This window comes from Mustela nivalis, assembly GCF_964662115.1.
Source record: "Mustela nivalis genome assembly, chromosome: 18".
In the NCBI taxonomy this organism is placed as follows: Eukaryota; Metazoa; Chordata; class Mammalia; order Carnivora; family Mustelidae; genus Mustela; species Mustela nivalis.
The window spans coordinates 6,799,960-6,818,567 of record NC_139037.1 but is presented as its reverse complement, the minus strand read 5'-3'; the positions used below and the strand labels follow the sequence as shown (position 1 = coordinate 6,818,567).

At 46.4% G+C, this 18,608-nt stretch overlaps 1 protein-coding gene and 1 long non-coding RNA gene across 5 annotated transcripts in view; one reads left to right on the top strand and one right to left on the bottom strand.

Annotated features, from left to right (window-relative positions):
• The window catches only part of LOC309853205 (polycystin-1-like protein 2), a 160,645-nt gene that overhangs the window by 3,187 nt on the left and 138,850 nt on the right, over positions 1-18,608 (bottom strand). The window contains exons 33-41 of the mRNA XM_082711039.1: positions 18,002-18,206; positions 16,029-16,125; positions 12,957-13,094; positions 11,255-11,440; positions 10,017-10,344; positions 8,437-8,570; positions 6,758-6,885; positions 3,966-4,126; positions 655-865 (exon numbers count right to left, since the gene is read on the bottom strand). Of these exons, the coding sequence (XP_082567165.1) occupies positions 655-865; positions 3,966-4,126; positions 6,758-6,885; positions 8,437-8,570; positions 10,017-10,344; positions 11,255-11,440; positions 12,957-13,094; positions 16,029-16,125; positions 18,002-18,206 (1,588 nt within the window). The remainder of the gene's footprint in view (positions 1-654; positions 866-3,965; positions 4,127-6,757; positions 6,886-8,436; positions 8,571-10,016; positions 10,345-11,254; positions 11,441-12,956; positions 13,095-16,028; positions 16,126-18,001; positions 18,207-18,608) is intronic.
• Positions 1-18,608, top strand: part of LOC309853212 — a 45,667-nt gene that overhangs the window by 20,870 nt on the left and 6,189 nt on the right. Inside the window, exon 3 of one of the 4 annotated variants that reach the window (XR_014305575.1) lies at positions 6,537-6,641. The exons of 2 other annotated variants lie outside the window; for them this stretch is intronic. This is a non-coding gene — a long non-coding RNA (uncharacterized lncRNA). Of the gene's footprint in view, positions 1-555; positions 2,364-6,536; positions 6,642-18,608 lie in introns of those variants that run through there. One more of the 4 variants, XR_014305576.1, reaches the window with a different exon arrangement.

The window sequence follows — 18,608 nt, the reverse complement described above, 5'->3', positions numbered from 1 at the left end:
GAGTGGGGGCCCTGGTACTATGGGGAATGTGGACTTGGAGAGGTTGGGGCATATTTAGATGGAGATCAAAATGTGGCAGAGGGTCTTTGTTTCTCACATTAAGTGAAAATGAAAGAGTTGATAGTGCAACATTTTTTTCATTCACAGAAGAGATTTGATTGCCAAACACCTCTCACTGTCAAGGGACTGAATGAAATGATTTTCGGCACCATTAAGTTCATGCCTCATGTGCGAGGCATCAGGCAGTGACATAGTCTGCAGATGTGTCTGTTCTTCCTTCTCCATCTGCGCAAGTCATCTCCACATCCCCCAACACAGAGGGAATGTTCTGTGCATGTCTGAGCAGTTGGGATGTCAGGAGACCTGACACATCCAGACAGGGTCGAGATACAGAAGGGAATTCTTTGTTGGAGGTAGTTAGCCATTTCAGTCGTAGAGACTATACCTCCTCATTCTTACCCATCTGAGGTCTCTAGCCTTTTTCATTTGGGTTGGCCAGTTTATGAGCTCCCAGCTTAAAAGCCCTGGACTTAGAAGCCCCATCATCTCCCTCAGGTACTGAAGTCTTCTCAACCCTAACCCTCAACCCCCCACCCCACTCCCTTTGCTTCCAAGGAGACTAGCCTTGAAGGTTTTACTGAAGAAACCACTCACCGCAATGGAGTAAGCCAGAAGCATGATAAGGATGACAACAATGAAGCCTGAAATGTCCCCCCAAGCCCGGCGCAGGGCTGAAGTGATCATGTTCATTTTGGGGTTCAACCTGAGCAGATGCCAAAGCTTCACTGTGGACAGCAGTACCAGGAAGGCAATGATGTAGCCAAGGGCAGCATCAGCTGCTGCTGTCTCACCAAAACTGATCCCCCTGTGGGACCGAAAGGGGAGACTAGGTCTCAGAGACTATGGAATCTCAGCGTAGGAGGCTGGATTGGATTTAACATGATCCCAGAGGCCATCACTTCCCATAATAGGTCTGAGAGATAGAACTGGTCCAATTTCCCCAGCCAGGTAATGGTGAGCTGGTGATGATGGTGATGGTGGGATGATGGTTATGATGTGAATACGATAGTGATGTTGGTGATAATGATGGGGATGATGGTGAGGATGATGCCTATGATAGGGATGATGATGTTGATGGTAGTCATGGGACCAGTACCTAGCATTTTTGGTTAATGGCTGCAGAGCTATGGAAGAAGAGCAAAGGAGGAAACCTCCCAGTGTCAAGAAGATGGAAGTAAGGGCATTCCGTGAGCCTCCCCTCCTGGTTTGGGGTCCATGGTTTAGATGCCCTGCCCTCCCTCACACTTTCTGAGTGTGTGCCTGCCCTGCCCTTGCATTTGAAGGAGGGATGGAAGTACCATTCAGTTTCTTTGCTAAGTTAGGGCCTGTTGAACCTCAACTGCATTGTCTCAATTGACCTTCAAGATCACTGGATGAGGTAAGTATTACTGTCTCCGTTCTACAGATAAGGATGAAGGATTGGCTCAAGGTCACAGAGCTAGTGACATAACTAGTGGTGGAAGGATGAGAGTTGGAATCCAGGCATGTCTGATTTCACTCTGCCCTTCATTCCCTTCTCTTCCTATATTTGGACTTTTAATTCAGTCTTAATGTCGTTGTATCATTAACATGACATAGAACTAAGGATGCCTGAGCAACTCAGTGAGCCAAGCATCCCACTCTTTATCTCAGCTCAGCTCTGTTCTCAGCGTTGTGTGTTCAAGCCCTGTGCTGGGCTCCACACTGAGCATGGAACCTACTTAAGGAAAAAAAAAAAAAAAGTAAAATGGAATAGACCTATATCTGGTGACATGGATGGAGAACAGGTTGTTGTTACAGGATTTCCTTTTCCTTTGGTGCCTGTGGTTCTGGGTCACAACACTTTGACCAAAGAGTGGTGGGCAGCAAAGCAAAGTTTCCTGAGCAATAGTCAAGTGATAATTCGAAGCTCCTGAAGAGGGAGGAGACCTCTGGGCTTGCCAGGGGAGTTTCTAAATCTATGGGTCTTTATGGGCTTGCTGTGTTGTTTTAATCTGATAAACCCCCCATGCATTTGTCATTCAATCAGGTTTTTGTCATCCATCAGTGGGAAAGAATGGAGGGCTCTTTCCAGGGTGGTGTAAAATGCTTTTAAGGCTGTTTTCCTCTTTGGTTGGGGGGTGGGGGGCTTTGTTCCTGCCTGCCTTTCTTACCTGAAAAACAAAAGGGGGTGGATGTTGATAATTCCATCTTTTAGAAGTTTAGGGAAGATTAAAGTATATAAGATAATGCTTTTAAAGTGTTTTTATAACAGAGTACAGCATCCAACAATAAATAAATGTTTTCCATATCAATAAAATCAGTGGATGAGTCAAGACGCAAAATGGTTTGAAGTAAGGATTGGGATCCTATAGACACACAAGCTAGGTTTTGGGGTTTTTTGTTTGTTTGTTTTGTTTTAAGATTTTAAGAAATCTCTACACCCTACATAGGACTCAAACTTATGATCTTGAGATTAAGAGTCACATACATGTTCTACTGACTTAGCCAGCCAGGTACTCCTTAAGGATTTTAATTTTAAGTAATCTTAAAATTACTTTGTAAGCATGAGGCTCGAATTTATACCCCCCAAGATCAAGAACTGCATGGTCTACTGACTGAGCCCCTCTCATAAGCTAGGTTTACATTACTTCTCTGCCACCGTTTAACTCTGTGGCTTGGAAGTTAGCTCTCTGAGCTTCAGTTTCTTTCTCTTTCTCTCTCTTTTTAAAATCTTTTATTTATTTATTTATCAGAGAGAAACAGCACAATCCGGGGAGCAGCAGACAGAGGGAGAAGCAGGCTCCCTGCTGAGCAAGGAGCCTGATGTAGGACTGTATCCCAGGACCCTGGGATCATGACCTGAGCTGAAGACAGAGGCTTAAATGACTGAGCCACCCAGGCATCCCTTCAATTTCTTTATTTGTAAAATGGAGTAGTGTTAATGTAAGCAGAAAGAGTTATGTGTCCCCAGAAACAGAAAGACCTAGCTTTCTTGACAATAGGAAGTCATTTTAGGCCCCCAGCCATCTTGTGAGTGAATGTAAGAATAAAACAGCCATTATCAGGCCAGGAGATAGTCTGATCGTATCAGGGACAGTCAGCCTGAAACAAAAGCAAGATTGACTTGATGTGCATTCTTGAGTTCTCTTTGCAGGATCTAAACCTCCTTGAGTACTCAGATACCAGACCAACTAAAGCCAGGGAATTGATAATGCTGACCTTTGCCAGCCTGAGTGACTTTGACCTGGACTCAATTATCCTAAGATGACTTCTGCCCCAAGGCTGTGGTGTATTTCCCTGGTGTATTTCCCAGCGTGCCTGCAAGCCCATTCCAAATATGCATTCCCCCTTACCTCAAAACCACCAGTTTTGTTTGAGGAGACACTGCTTTGGAAAAGATCCTTGGTGTTCTCCTTCACTTTTTGCAAACAAAATTCTGCCTTTTCCTACTCTTTTGGCTTGGTGGTGTGTTTTGGCTGGACACCCACCAAGAGGCAAACTCACGTTCAAGTAGTAACAACATGTACCATTGTGGGCTCTCCTGAGCATCTGGTGGGCTAGTGCCTCTTGCCTAGCAGAGTGGACACTTTGTAAAGGGTATCAGATGTAGGCAGACTGGTGTGCTGCTACATCTTCTGGGCAGGGACCTTCACAGGGTGTCACATGGTTTTATGTTTTGGTAAGATTTTCAAAAGTCAGATACTGTTCTATTTTGTCTTAAAGAGCTTTCTCAACTACAGATGTGTTAGGCCCCAAACCTGAATCTAAGTGGTAGTTATAGTTATGTTTTTCAAGAGTGAACCTGATCTGAGGATCAACAAGATTTCAAAAGCCACACCACCACCCGCAGACCACCCTCCCTACCCCTGCCTCAACCCTGGGGCCACAGAGCTGGAGGAAACAGGTCTAATATGGGAGTTGGGCCCCGAGGCAGAGCCACTTACTCCTCCCCATGGTTCCGGTAGTGCTGGAGGTCTCGTTCTGCCAGGATGGCCCTCTTCACAAACATCGCCAGGGCACTCCAGCTGGCCAGGATGATGGTTAGCTCCAGAAGATTCCACTTGCTATAGAAATAGCACCACCTCTGTTTCCTCATGAGCTTGCCCTGGGAGAAGAGCTGGAGGTTCTACCACATGCTATAGCCAGAACTGTGCCTCCCCACCCCTTCCACCATGGCTCTTCAAAGCACCCAAGATGACCCTCCAGCAGGGGCCTACTGTATCCTAGAGAAGCTTCTCAATAAAGAAGCCCCAGAGTACCTGGGGCCTCTCCCCAGCCTTGTGCACACACCTCATCTGCTTTCAGCACCAGCGTGGGTTGTAGAATTGGGGGCACATAAGAGTAACAGCATCTAACAAGAAAAATATTTAATTATCCCACTCGTTCATAGAGCATTTACTTTAGAAAACCTATCATTGTGAAATCTTTCTCTGCCCCTTTGAGATGTATGTAAATCTTCTTGAAAGTTAAACTAGCTTCAGGAATGTTTTTCTAAAGGACCTGGGAGCTTTCTCTTTGAAGGGTGAACATGAAGGAAGGTAGTACCCTTCATTTGCAGTTTCTCTGGGAGGGTCAAAGGTATTATGTTGTGCAAGTTCTAAGCCTCAAGTGGTAGGCACCTGGTTCCAGGTTGCACAATTACCTCCTAGTGTGAACATGTACATTTATTTTTCCTTTCGATAAAGGCAGTTATAAAAGTGGCCATCCCACTTACTAGCTGAATTTAGGGTGGACTAGTAGGACAGATGATGCCATGCATCCTCTTGAGGATTCATTACTATTTATCTTAAGGATGAATGTGTAATGGATCCCATTAGCTCTGCAGTATGCAAAAGTGAGACTCCTTTCTGTCTTTGGAATTTCTTACTAGATTGCCTGGGACGCTTATTCAATAAGAAAAGTTGTTTTCTTGGGAGAAGTTAGGAGTTACTGTTTAACAGATACAGTTTCAGTTCTGTAAGAGGAAAAAAATTCTGGAGATGGGTGGTAGTGATGGTTGCATGACAATGTGAATGTATGCAACGTCACTGAGCTGTACATTTAAAGAGGCTGCGGGGGGTAACTTCTATATTATATATCTTTATCTACCACAATTAAAAATGAGTAGTTTTGGGGCACCCGGGTGGCTTAGTGGGTTAAGCCTCTGCCTTCAGCTCAGGTGATGATCTCAGGGTCTGGGGATCGAGCCCCACGTCGGGCTCTCTGCTCAACAGGGAGCCTGCTTCCTCCTCTCTCTCTGCCTGCCTCTCTGCCAAATAAATAAATAAAAATCTTTTAAAATTTTTTAAAAAATGGGGTAATTTTGTTAAAGTAGTTTTTTTTTTTTTTCTACCTTTGTGGACAGGTTTTCTAGATTGGTAGGAGACTTTGTTTTAATCATCTTTCCCCATCAGGTGTCACATGTCAAAGGTATTATGTTGTGCAAGTTCTAAGCCTCATGCATTTCACTCCCACTAAAGAGAATCTTCCAGGTCTGTTACATTTCCCTCTTCCTCCCTACTTTTCAGGAGAACTGATTAGTGTTTGGCTGCTAAGAGGCTAAAGTTTACCTCCATTAAAAAGGGATGAAGGAGGGTAAGATTTTCAGAACTGCTTAAGTGGCGTTTTTGAAAAAGATTTAAGGGCTTTGGAGATAAGTGTTGTGCTGCCCCTGCAGGCAGAGGGTGAGGGCAACCCAGAGAGGGAGGAGCGATCTGGGGGGTGTGGTGGGGTGGGGACTGGATGGGCCTCCTTTGGTGTTCTTAGGTTGTTATTTGATGACTGTTCCCTGTTCGGTTTGCATTGGTGATGCCCAGAGGCCCCGTGGGATCCAGGTTTATAAGTCTGAGGTGCAACAGAGGTGTTGAGTGTCAAGTTCAGTGAGCAGACTCTCTGGATTCAATTTTGGCCTTGAATAAATTCCTTAAATGTCTCTGGACTTCAGCTTCCTACTCTGTGAAGTGGAGCCAATAGAACCTTTCTCCTGTTTTTTGTTTTTTGTTTTTTTTAAGATTTTATTTATTTATTTAACACAGAGAGAGAGAGAGAGATCACAAGTAGGCAGAGAAAGGGGGGGAAGCAGGTTCCCCGATGAGCAGAGAGCCCTGTGCAGGCCTCCATCTGAGGACCCTGAGATCATGACCTGAACCAAAGGCAGAGGCTTAACCCACTGAGCCACCCGGGCGCCCCCTCCTGGTATTAAAGGTTCTTCGCACAATGTCTTTCACGTGGTAAACTCTCAAAGTACCGTCCTTACTTTAAAGTGGTGGTTGTGACTGTTGAGCAGGGGATGGGGATGCCCTTTCAAGATGTCTGATTTGCATTTTTGGTGGGGCAGGGGCATATACCGAGCTTGGAATGAGTTCCCAGCTTCCTCAAACCACCATCATTATCAACATCTGCACCTTCATTTTGCAACATGGTGGTATTTAAAGGTAGCAAAGGAGATTTTTTTCCCTAATTGCCAGGGACCACAGGTGAGCCACTGGCTACCTTTGATGTTTTTGAAGGGTCTCAGTTCTCCCTTCCCCACCCAGGAAGGATCACCCTCTGAGTCTCAGTTCCTGAGAGGTCCTGAAAGCTAGTCCCTGAGCTGGGTCAGCCCTCAGGACTGCAGAAGGACCAAAAGGATGCCATGGCAAACAGGTTAGCAGAATGTGCCCCTCTCCCTTCTTCAACCCTCACTCCAGGGGAGGTCCACGAGAGGGGACAGGCACACTGCTGCTTCCATCCAATGGAGCTGTCATCTACCCCTCACCTGCACAACCATGTAGTAGAGGAGGAACAGGAGGTAGATGGCTTCTGCTGCTACCACGAAGGGGTGCCAGCCGTCAGTGAAGGGGTACAGGCGCAGGCTCTGCAGGTTCACATGTGTAAGGAAGGTTCCTGGGAAGCAAAACGTGTTCTGTTCACCCAGTCACCCACCCGCTCAGAGCCACCACTTTTGACTGGAAGGCATCAGTGACATGATGCAAGCTCGGGCCCTTCCGAGGACTGGCAAGGGCAGAAGAGAAGGTAAATATCCTTCAGACCCACAGACCCAAGGGACTGGGTGCACAGTGGATGTCAAAGGCAATGAACATATTAGAGGGGATGCAGGAAGCATAGCTGGAAGAGCTGCTTCCTATCCTCTGCATCTGGTATCAGCCATTTGTGTCCTCAGTCACCTCCAGCCAAAGCACACCATCCCACTGAACATTCATTTACTCCAGGCTGGCTCACTTAAAACTGGTTTACCTAAAGAGAGTTCACTGAAGATCAATTCATCTATTGGCCAGTATTCCTGAAATTCAGCCTTCTTTTGAATCATCTTTCATCCATTTGTGTGTTTTGTCTTTTGGGGGGAGTATTATAATGATATTTTGTAATGATTAAAAAAAAAAAAAACAGTTTGACTGATAAAGCTTCTGCCTCTGAAGACAAAGCCAACCATGAGAATGTCAGAACAGAGAGACACAAACAACCTGAGTCCTTGCCAACATCAGTGGGCTGCTTGAACCAACCAGACCTGAAACCCATTCCTCATTTCTCATTTGTAGAAACACATAATTTAATCAGATGTGTTTGGGGACAGGCTGTTTAGTTGGTCTTTATAATCCACAAAGGTGGCAAAAAGAGTAGGAGAACACGGGGATACAAATACTCCCCCCAACAAAAGGGTTTGAAATAAGCACTTCGTAGTGGCCAGAGATCATGGAAGTTGAAGGCCTTTTACTTTTCACTTTACATGGTTCTGAAATTTTAAAAACTACAGGTATGTATTTGTTTTACTAAAAATGTAATTTGATACTAAAAATGGCTTAATTTTTAGAGGAAAGATGGTTGAATTTTAGGAAAATCGGTTATTAGCTGAGGAAGCTTTGGGTCAGTGTTTTCAATAGATTATGATAGCTTTAAAAGAGGTGGAAGGCGGGAAATGGAAAGAAAGAAATGGAACAGAACACAGAATATCAGAGTATACTGCATGTAGTGAAGGAAAATATTTTTGAAGCTTTTGTCTCAGTTTATGTATATTTGTATGTGAGTGTATTGGAAAATAATGTAAAATGTACCTCTTCCTGTAGGTTGAGGTACAAGTTGTAAAATGTTGTTTTAGGTGAAATTATCTGTTACCAGGTCACCCCTTCTCCAGCCTTTCACTGCCAGCCCCCCAGCCTGCCTTCCCCAGAGTAGGAAGCTGAAGACGATGAGCTGTCTTCAGACTCTCAGTTTGGTTCCCTCAGGGTATCTTGGGGACGGGCCAGAGAGAAGTGGAGGCAACTAGTAATAAGGCTGGAGCAATGCTGGAACCCGACCTTTGAGTGCCCAGGAAGAACCAAGACCCATCCCCAAGTCTGCCAAACAACACTGGACCCAGAACTCTGGCTCTGGGGCCCAGAGGGAGGGGTGTCTGTCTTCTAGAACACTATAGATGGGGTCACAGGTGAGGCTGCCCACCCAGGGCGCTTGTCTCCAGGGTCAGAGTGATGATGCAGAACAGGTTAACGTTGGCATTGTAGACGGTGAACTCCACAAAAACAGCTCTGGTCAGTCTGTCCAGCCAGGTATTGTCAAAGAGGTATTGGAGAATTCTGTAGGAAAAGGACTGTTTAGGGACATCTCCAATTACAGTGGCTCCCTGCCCCCCTGTCCAGGAAGGAGGCCAGGGTTTCCTATAGAAATTTCTCCCTCTGGCTCTGCTCCGTCCCCTGGGCCATAGGACCTGGGGGCTCCTCCTGGGAGTGATCAGTTTCCCACCAATGGTGCAGTGTCTTGGCACGCATAGTCTCCTGAACATTGGGGGCCACACTTACAGGACCTTTTCTCCCCATAGTGCCAGCATCCGCATCATCTGGAAACTCAGTAAAAATGCAGATTCTCAGTCCCCATCCCAGATCTTTGGAAACAAATTCCTCTAAGGGATCTGTGTTTTGCAAATCTGTGTTCTGATGAGCCTTCCAGGTGGGTGTGATACTTTTTAAAGTTTGAGGACCACCCGTGTGAGAGGAGCCACATAGAAAATCAGGGGCTTAGGCAAGCAGACTCAGCTTCCTTACCTAGGGTGGTGGTAACACCAGTGCTTTGGGAACATTGTGAAGAGAAAATGCAACAGTGTGTCGTTTGTCTGTGTGAAATAGGGACAGCTGTTATTACTGGCATTAATAGTGATGGGCCTGTTTTAAGATATGCCCTGTGCCCACTGGGTCTGTGTCCTGCTTTGTGGTTAGAAGAGAGAACATCAGTTGTTGCAAGTGGCAGGAAAACACTTCTTACACGGAAACTGACAATTCCTGTCCTGTCCTGAATCCCAGGGGACCCCTGTCAGTTGACCCCTGTCAGTTGTTCTCTTTAGGGTTTTGTTTCCTGTGTTCCTCAAGATGCCTGAGGTGCAAATGGGTTCACTAACTTGCCTGGGGACACACAGCTAACAGGAGCAGTGCCAGGGTTTCACACTTAGGACTGTCTAACTCTGGAGTATGCTGGGAGAGGCGGTCTGCATAGGCCCTGGATGCCCCTGCTCCACCTTGTTGAGTATTCCAGGAATGCAAGTTCCTGGCTGGGCTTTACCCAAGCCATTTCTTAAGGCTGTGTTTGCAGTGAGAAACCTCGAGGGATAAGGTAATGCCATTCAGATAAAGAGCAGGTTTGCTTCTGTCACTATAGAAACAGTGAATGCTCCAAACTCAGTGTTCTTCCTTGCTACTATAATTCGCTGCACATAAAAGCATGATTCTTGGCTAAGATTACTAGCCTTAGCCACTTCCTATCTGCCTGGTAGTAGATGTCTTTGTGTAGTAGAGCTCCATATCCCTACACTGGCTCTAGCAGAGGCCACCAGACTCAGCCACCAGGCCGAGAGTGCTGGAGAGGGACTTTGAGATTGTAGTTTCCAGGGACCCAGAAATACAATCTGAATACTTCTGTGTCCCCCAGTTCCTCCCTACAATGACGTGAATGAGCTTTGCTGCACCTGCTAATAAGACCCAGACCCTAGGAAATGGCTTTCCGTGGGTATATGTGAGTCAAGTGAGTCTTACCTTGATGCGCTTTTGCGATCAGTCCCCAAGGGGACCACATAACCTCCTCCCCGGTACACAGTGAGTTTGCCCCAGATGGGATACCCTCGGCGTTGGCTCTGGCTCTGGTACTGCCAAGCCTGGGAAAAGCCACTGCTGTTATTGGGTATGGAGGCATTCCAGCCTTCCCCATAGTCTGACAGATCTTCAATATCCAGAGAGTATGGTGCATGGCATCCATTGAGAGAAGCCTGCAGCTGTGGGGCAAGAGAGCAAGAGTTTTCCCGGACCCTCACTTGGCGAATCTGGGCACTGCCCACCAGCTTAGAATTCCCATCCGTGATAAAGCCTGGAAATGAAAAACAGGTGGGTCAGCCTAGCCATCAAAATTGTCGTAGTGCATCCTGGCCTGGATGTTAACATGAACTTCAGTGTACCCAGTGTAAAAACAGTCAAGAGTAAGTGGTTCATGGCCAATCACAGGCTATATTCATCTTCCACGCTTATGTGTGGTCTACTTCCTGCATAACTTCTCTTGAGGAATGGTACCCCCACCACCTGGTCATCAACTTGGAGACCTTTTGTGCCCTTTCTCTCAATGCTCATATCCTAATGGTCAAGGCTCATCAACTCTACCTCTTCACTGTTGTCTGCTCCCATGCTCATTTCTCCATTCACCCCTTCCTCTCATGCCTCCATCAGCCCCATCATTTCTAGCATCCTAACTACTCTCTATTCCAACTTCCACATGATTCTAGAATGATCCCTCTTAAGTGCAAATTCCATTATGTTACTCCCTCCCGAAGAAACTGTCAATGCCTCATTTCCTTAAGCATAAAATAGAACTTCTGAGACCCTTGATGATCTGACCCCTATTCCTTTTTTGCTTTACTTTTAATTGGTCCTCAACTCATACCTTACACTGCAGCCACACTCAGCACTTTGTAATTCCAGGGACGTGCTGTGCTACTTCAGGCTTACCTTTCCCCCTATTGTCCCTTGCACCCGGTATACTGCTTCTGCCTAGCTGATTCATGCTCATGTATCTCTCACTTACAATGTCCTCCACTCTGCATCAGGGGAGGTTTAGGGCCCCTCTCTTGTGCACACACAGCCTTCTGAGGGTCTCTCTTTCAAAGCATATGGTCCTGTGGTTATTGGCTCTCTGTGAGGCTGATGGTGATGGTGACCCACTCCTGTTCCTAGAAAGCAGTCTGCAAAAGGGGGCTGACATTTGTCCTCAGGTGAGGGAAAAGTACCTGGGTAATAACTGTATAGGTTGCTCAGGAGGGTGGTGTTGGCCCACACGAAGAACTCTCTGAAGCTTAACACAGCTGAAAAGCCTTGGGTGAAGCTGTGCTCAAGGTGTCTGTTGAAGTGGTAGGTGCTGGGGTCCCTCTGCCCATAGGCGACCAGCAGCAGCATCCACAGGAAGCCCAGGTATGCTGAAAGTGGAGGTGTAACCCCCGGTCAGGCAGGGTTCCCAAATCCCACCAAGCCCAAGGCAGGAAACAGAATGGCATACAACTCAGAATAGTTGAGGTCTTGTAGACCAGCTTCTTGCCCCCTAGTGACAGTGGAACCAATCCTTAGACAGTGGAAAGGAGTTAAATCCGCAGATATGAGCTTGCCACCTGGGTTCAAATTCTGGCTCCGCCACTTCCTGTCTATGTGCTTTACTAGTGACTTAACTCCTCTGCTTAACCCCTAGTTAACCCCTAGTTACTAGATTTACTAGTGACTTAACTAGTACTTAGCCCCTCTGCTTTACTCTCCTCATCTGTGAAGTGGGGATAATAATTCTGTTTCATAAGGTTATAATAAATTAATATTTATTAAGCACTTAAAAATAGGGATTGCCCAGAGTTCACGCCAAATGAACATTTCTTAAAAAGAATCTTCTGAAAATGGGGCTCTGCCATGTTATAATGCTGAGGATAGAGCAATGAAAATGACAGTTGTGTTCTGAGCACTCGTGGAGCTCACCTGTGGACAGGTGAGTGTGATGTAAGGGCCCCTTACATACAAAGATTTAGTTTAGGAGGCCAGCCACCAGAATGTGGGGGGTGCAGAGTATTACCCAGAATCTCTGGGTTCAGGGCCTGGGAATATGCATCCCAGCAAGCCCTCCCTGGGATGAATTGGGGCTCTGCCCACACCTCTAGGCTCTCTTCATTCTGTAACATGCTGCTACTCCTATGCAAGCTCACCTGTTCTCTGCATTTGTGTGGCTGTATGTGCTCAACCATTGGGAGTGCAGGGCAGGAGTGCTGCAGGGTCCATGTCCTCCCTGAGAGCAGCCTTCACCAGTGACCTGTGTGACAACCTGGAGGTGTGTACTATAAACCCCCACAGAGGTCCCCAGCGGGACTGAGCTCCAGTTCTCACACGGAACCCACTCATCACCACACCTTCTTTCACCTCCCTTCTCTTCTATACTTTCCTTTTCTCTACCAGTGTTTCCCAGGATCACCTCCAAAGCAACTACTTGTACCCCAATCTGCTTATGGGAGAACCCAGACTAAGATACACAGTGGTGTTTGAAAGCAGGCTTGGGGAGTCTTTCCAAAGACATAGTCTTTGGGCTGAGAATTAAAGAATAAGGACTTAGTCAAAAGAAAAGATGGGGAGGAGAGGAGACACACTCCAGGCAGATTAGATTAGCCTGGGCAAAGGCCTAGGGTCCAGAGAGTGAAGGAGTCCCAGAAGCAGCAGGACATGGTGTGTCCAGAGCTCAGAGCACAACGGGCTGCAAGAGGTGACCCAGGGTGGGCAGAGCCACAGTAGGGAGTTTGGATTTTATCCTAAGGGCCATGTGGGGCCACCAAGGGATTTTAAGTATAGGGGAGAAGCTGGGGCGAGACAGTGTGGGTCTGTCAAAGATTATACCGTTGTCTGTTGAAGTCTGTGCTGACAACCAGTGAGTGAGGAGACTGCTTGTGGGTGACCTTGGTTGCCTACCCAAGATTTCTCTGATGAAGGCAAATGCCTTCTGTTCCTTGAGATGGGTGGTTTTCATCTTCTCGACGTCAGCGGCCAAAGGTGGCTGGTAAATGTCCTTTCTGCTGCATCGTCGTGCTCGGAACAAGGCAGAGGGGTCTGTGAAAGCAAGGACATGAGGACTGTCTCCCAAAAGGCAGTGGAACCAGCCTCAACTTTTGCAACCAGAAGCCTCCTGTCTTCACCAGGACCAACAGGATCCGCCATTCCTACCCCTCAGGAGCCACTTCTCAATGCTGCCCTCCATGCCTCTGCCACCACCATCCCTATACTCAAAATTCTGACCCTACTCCAGCTGGAGGATTCGCTTCATACTGAAAGTACAACACCCTCCCCTCCCTGTGCTCCTGAACCCTAAGACAGAGCCCAGTGTTCCCAAAGCTGTAATGGATGGAAGAAGGAGGGTCACTAATATTTCAAAGTCCTGTCATGTCTAAGTATCTTATTTTTTAAGCCACTTTATTGAACTATAGTTTTCATAAATTTTCCCACTGGACATCTACAATACTATGATTTTCGTACATTTATAGAGTTGTGCAACCATCACCATAACCCAGTTTTAGAACATTTTCATCAACCCAGGAAGTTCCCTCACGTCCCCGTCAAGTCAGTCCCCACTCCCAGTCTGTCCTACCCTTAGCCTCATTAATCTGCTCTCTGTCTCTATAGATTTTTTTTTTCTGGATATTACATATAAATGGAATCCTACAGTGCATCGTTTCTTGTGTCTGGCTTCTTTCACTTAGCATAACGGTTTGGAGTCCATCCATGTTGTGTAATTAGTATTTAGTTCCTTTTTTGGTATGGGTACACTCCTGTCATGCATTCATATCTAAATCATTACTAGTGTTGGCTATTAGGAATAACACTGCTACGAACATTCACATACAGGTGATTTCTCTCGGGTAGATTCCTAGGAGCAGCAGTTGGCTCTTTTATTTTTTTTTTAATTTTTTTATTTTTTTAAAGATTTTATTTATTTGTCAGAGAGAGGGAAAGAGAGCGAGCACAGGCAGACAGAATGGCAGGCAGAGGCAGAGGGAGAAGCAGGCTCCCTGCCGAGCAAGGAGCCCGATGTGGGACTCGATCCCAGGACGCTGGGATCATGACCTGAGCCGAAGGCAGCTGCTTAACCAACTGAGCCACCCAGGCATCCGGCAGTTGGCTCTTTTAGATGAACCTGCTCTGAACATGTATATACAAGATTTTGCATGCAAATAAGTCTTCATGTCTCTGGGATAAATGCCCAAGAATGCAATTGCTGCAGCATATGGTGAGTCCATTTTTACTTTTGAAAGAAACTGCCAAACTTTTCCAGAGTGACGGCATCCATTCCCACCAGCAGTGCGTGACCGCTCCAGTTTCTCTGCATCCTTGTCAGCATTTTTTACTTTACGTTTTACTTAGAGCCATTCTGATAGGGGCATATTACCCCAAATGTCTTTTGAATCCATGCCTTCCGTTCCACCCCCAGTGCCAGGACATGTCACCTCTTATCTGGACCATTCCAGTAGTCTTTTCCCCACTGGTACTTTTGACCCAGTACTTTTGGTTTCCTAAGAGCAGCCATAGTGATCTTTCTCAAATCACAAGATAGATCACGCCTCTCTCCTCTGCAGCACTCCGGAATCCCAGCACCCACCCAGGTGCTACAAGGCTCTGCTCCCCACCCACCTCTCGGTCATCACCTTGAACCATTCTCCCCCTAGTTTCCCTTGCTTAGTCCACACTGTCTGTAATCACTGTAAAATGACAAGCTCTGATGAACCTCAGGGCCTTTGCAAGGGCCCAGTGTGCATTCCCTCCCTTCGCCAGGCTCCAGTAGCCAACATAGGTACTACTTGAGCAGAGAGGCCTGCGTTCTCCTGTGTGCTCCCTGAGTTCTCACATTTTGCGCTTGTGTTGTTTACTTGTTTAATGTGTGTCTCCCTGTGGGCTGTGCTTTCCAAGGGCAACCTGCTCTATCCTGTGCTGCGTTGCCAGGGATGAGAGCAGGGATTGGCTTTAAATGGTCAAGAGGGAACCTTTGAGGATGACAAATTAGGAGGATGGTTGCACAACTAGAAATTTACTAAAATCAATGAGTTACACACTCACAATGAGTGGGTTTTATGTAAATCATGGTCCTAAGCCATCGAACTGCCTGGCACACAGCGAGTACTCCCTGAGTGGCTGCCAAAAGAATGACTGAATGAATATTTAATTGTTCTCGAAGCTGGCGTCTCTTGGGACAAAAATTACTCTTTTGTCTTGGGAAGATTTTAATGGACCTCTTGGATCCTCAAAGCCAAAACAAAACAAGCTCAAACCCTATCCTAGAGTGGAAGAATACCAGCCCATGAGGAGGAAACCACACTATGTAATAATATCAGTACAATAATATGGCTATGCCTTTTGTTTATTCCCGTTGTATTTTCCCCGAATGTCAGAATCTCTGCCTACACTGCTGGAGTGTTGACTCTTTCTGTTCGCTTGTTTTGTGATTACCTTATTATAGGCATTCTCGGGAGTTTAGGCTGTGAAATGAGAGACCAGGCTGCGGGACATGGGGCTGCTCAGTGGCCTCATCCAGCAGGGGTCAGTATGGCTTTGTTCTAATAAAACTTCATTTATGGAAACTTCATTCATGGAAAGTGGGCTAGATTTGGCCTCATGGCTGTAGTTTACAGACCCTTGTCCTGGAACTCTGTAGCCCACCTGTAAGCATCTTCGGTTTTGGTTTTCATTCTAAAGACTAAGGCCCTGAGCCTAGGAGGAGAAAGCTGCTTGCTTGTGATTACACAGAGAATGACGCCCGTGCAAAGTGCAGCCCCCAAGGGGCCTCTTCTGGCCAAGGGGTTGTGCTTTGGTGCCAGAGACAAAAGCTGGGGTAGAGAAGGAACAGGGTTGCTTTAGAGAGTTTTGGAGGGTTTGGGGGTGCTTCCTCAGTCAGGGGTGAAGAAATGATGGGGCAAAAAGTCAGCAACTGGGCTTTGTAGGGCCATCTCATCTTCATTGGGTTTTAGGCCCCTGCCTCCACCTATGCACTATTACCTGGGCCAGACAGACGTCCTGGGAGGGAGGCCACCGGCTCTTCCTCATCCTCTACTCTCTTCAAGACCAGTGCAAAGAAGGCAGCAAAGCCCAGCACCTGAAAAACACCCACTGTGAACCCCAGGCCTGGGTTAGACACTGCCAGCTCCTTATCAGAGAGGGGTCAGGATCAAGGCCACATCTGTGTCCTGGGCACAGAACCGTGCTCTGAGGAAGTAAGGTAGGAACCAGGCCATTCTGTGCCAAGAGGGGATGTGGCTGTGAAGGGAAAGGGCCAGAGCACCTGGCCACCAAACAGAGACAGTGAATCCTGAGCTCCCCCTTCTTCTCATACCAGAGCTTTCCCATTGCACTTTCGCACCTGCACTCCCCTGCTGATAGAGCTCCCTCTTCTTTCTTTTTTCTTTTCTTTCTTTCTTTCTTTTTTTTTTTTTTTTTAAGGATCTGTACTCTAGGAACTACATAACACTTATGAAAGAAATTGAAGAAGACACAAAAAGATGGAAGACCATTCCATGCTCTTGGATCAGAAGAATAAACATTGTTAAAATGTCTGTACTGCCTAGAGCAATCTATACTTTTAATGCCATTCCGATCAAAATTCCACAGGTATTTTTCAAAGAGCTGGAGCAAATAATCCTAAAATTTGTATGGAATCAGAAGAGACCCCGAATTGCTAAGGAAACGTTGAAAAACAAAAATAAAACTGGCAGCATCACGTTACCAGATTTCAAGCTTTACTACAAAGCTGTGATCACCAAGACAGCATGGTACTGGCATAAAAACAGACACATAGACCAGTAGAACAGAGTAGAGAGCCCCCAGATATGGACCCTCAACTCTATGGTCAAATAATCTTCGACAAAACGGGAAAAAATATACAGTGGAAAAAAGATTGTCTCCTCTTATTTCTTATACTATCTCTAGTGCTGAATTACACCTCCCTCCCTCTCTCCCTCCCTCCTCCCCTCCCCCTTTCTTCATTCCATCCATGCCTTCACCTCTGCACCAATAGAGCATGAGCTTAGTAGTAGTCTGGGCTTTGGTTGGGAACAGAATGGTTCACGTCTCCATTCTTACTATTCTCAGACTAGATTGGAGGAGATGTCGGGAGTTGTTTAAATCAGCAGATAAAGGGTATTCAGGAAAGAACTGGGGACTATCAGGTAAAATGGGGGTTAGGGATTTGGAGAGTCTCATAGGTGTAAAGATTCAATGTCAATGTCCCTTCCTTTCTGCAGCCCCTGCCCCCTCACCCCAACACACACACAGTATATTCCTACCACCTGACTCCTTCTAGGGGGAGCCCTGGCTCCAAGCTCCAGGCTGGGGCTCAGTATTTCTCCAACTCTAACAGTAACTTTACATTTCAGAAATAGGAGTGTGTCTTCCAAATGACACACAGGCTTAATGATTTGGTGTTTTTTGTTGTTGTTGTTTTTGTTTTTCTGAAGGTAAAGTTCCTCTAAATTGCTGGCCTATATCACAATTAAAAGGATCTTTAGGATTGAGGAAATATGGTATTATTTGAGGAATTATGGAATATATATATTATAATTATATATAATTATATATTATAGAATATAATATAGAATTGAGGAAATATGGTATTAATTGGGGAAATATGGTATATACATGTAACCTAGGGCAAGATATTTGTGACCTTCCCTTCCTAACCTCTTGTCATATATAGAACAGAGGCAGGGACCCTCCTGAGGGTCATTCTGATGCTGACCGCCACATCTTGATAAGCCACTCGGCCTGGCCTAGAATCTCTGTCCCAGAACCCCTGTCCCAGAACTTGGATTATCGTAGTGATTAAGCTCATTACAATTCCCTACCTGCTACCAGCACCACCTCTCCAGCAAGGTGCTGTGTATGTTTGTAAGGAATAGACAAAGAACAGCTGAGCCTAAGGACAGGGAAGCTGGCAGGAGGGAAAGTGTGGGCGGAGGGGTCCAGGGCAGCCTGACCTTCAGGGGCTGGGTGACAAACACACTCTCTACGAAGGAGACGGCCATGGAGATGAGCCACTTCAGGGAGCTGGCCCTCCCATAGTGCAGACCATAGAGCATGGTAAAGAAGGCTGCCACGCCGCTGGTGGCTGCCACCAGGAGCCAGCCCACCACGACGAACCACCAGGGCAGGCCGCGAGGACGCTTGCTCACCATCAGGAAGCTGAAATGCAGGATGGGTATGATCAGAGTAGCACCTCCCAGGCTCAAGTTCAAATCCCACTTTACCCTCCCCAGCTGTGTGACTGTGGCCAAGCTCCTTGACCTCTCAGATTCTGTACCTCGTACCCACTCAAAGGGCTATTCTGTATTCTCTGGCTTCTCATACCCACCTCTGTATCTGGTACCCACCTCAAAGGGCAGTTTTAATAACTTGGTGTTTGGGTTTTTTTCTGAGGGGAAATTTCCTGTAAATTGCTGGCCTATCTCACTCCCCCCACCATGTTCACATATTTAATTCTATTTATTTAATTTTTAAATTTTTAAATAAACATATAATGTATTACTAGCCCCAGGGGTATAGGTCTGTGAATCTCCAGGTTTACACACTTCACAGCACTCACCA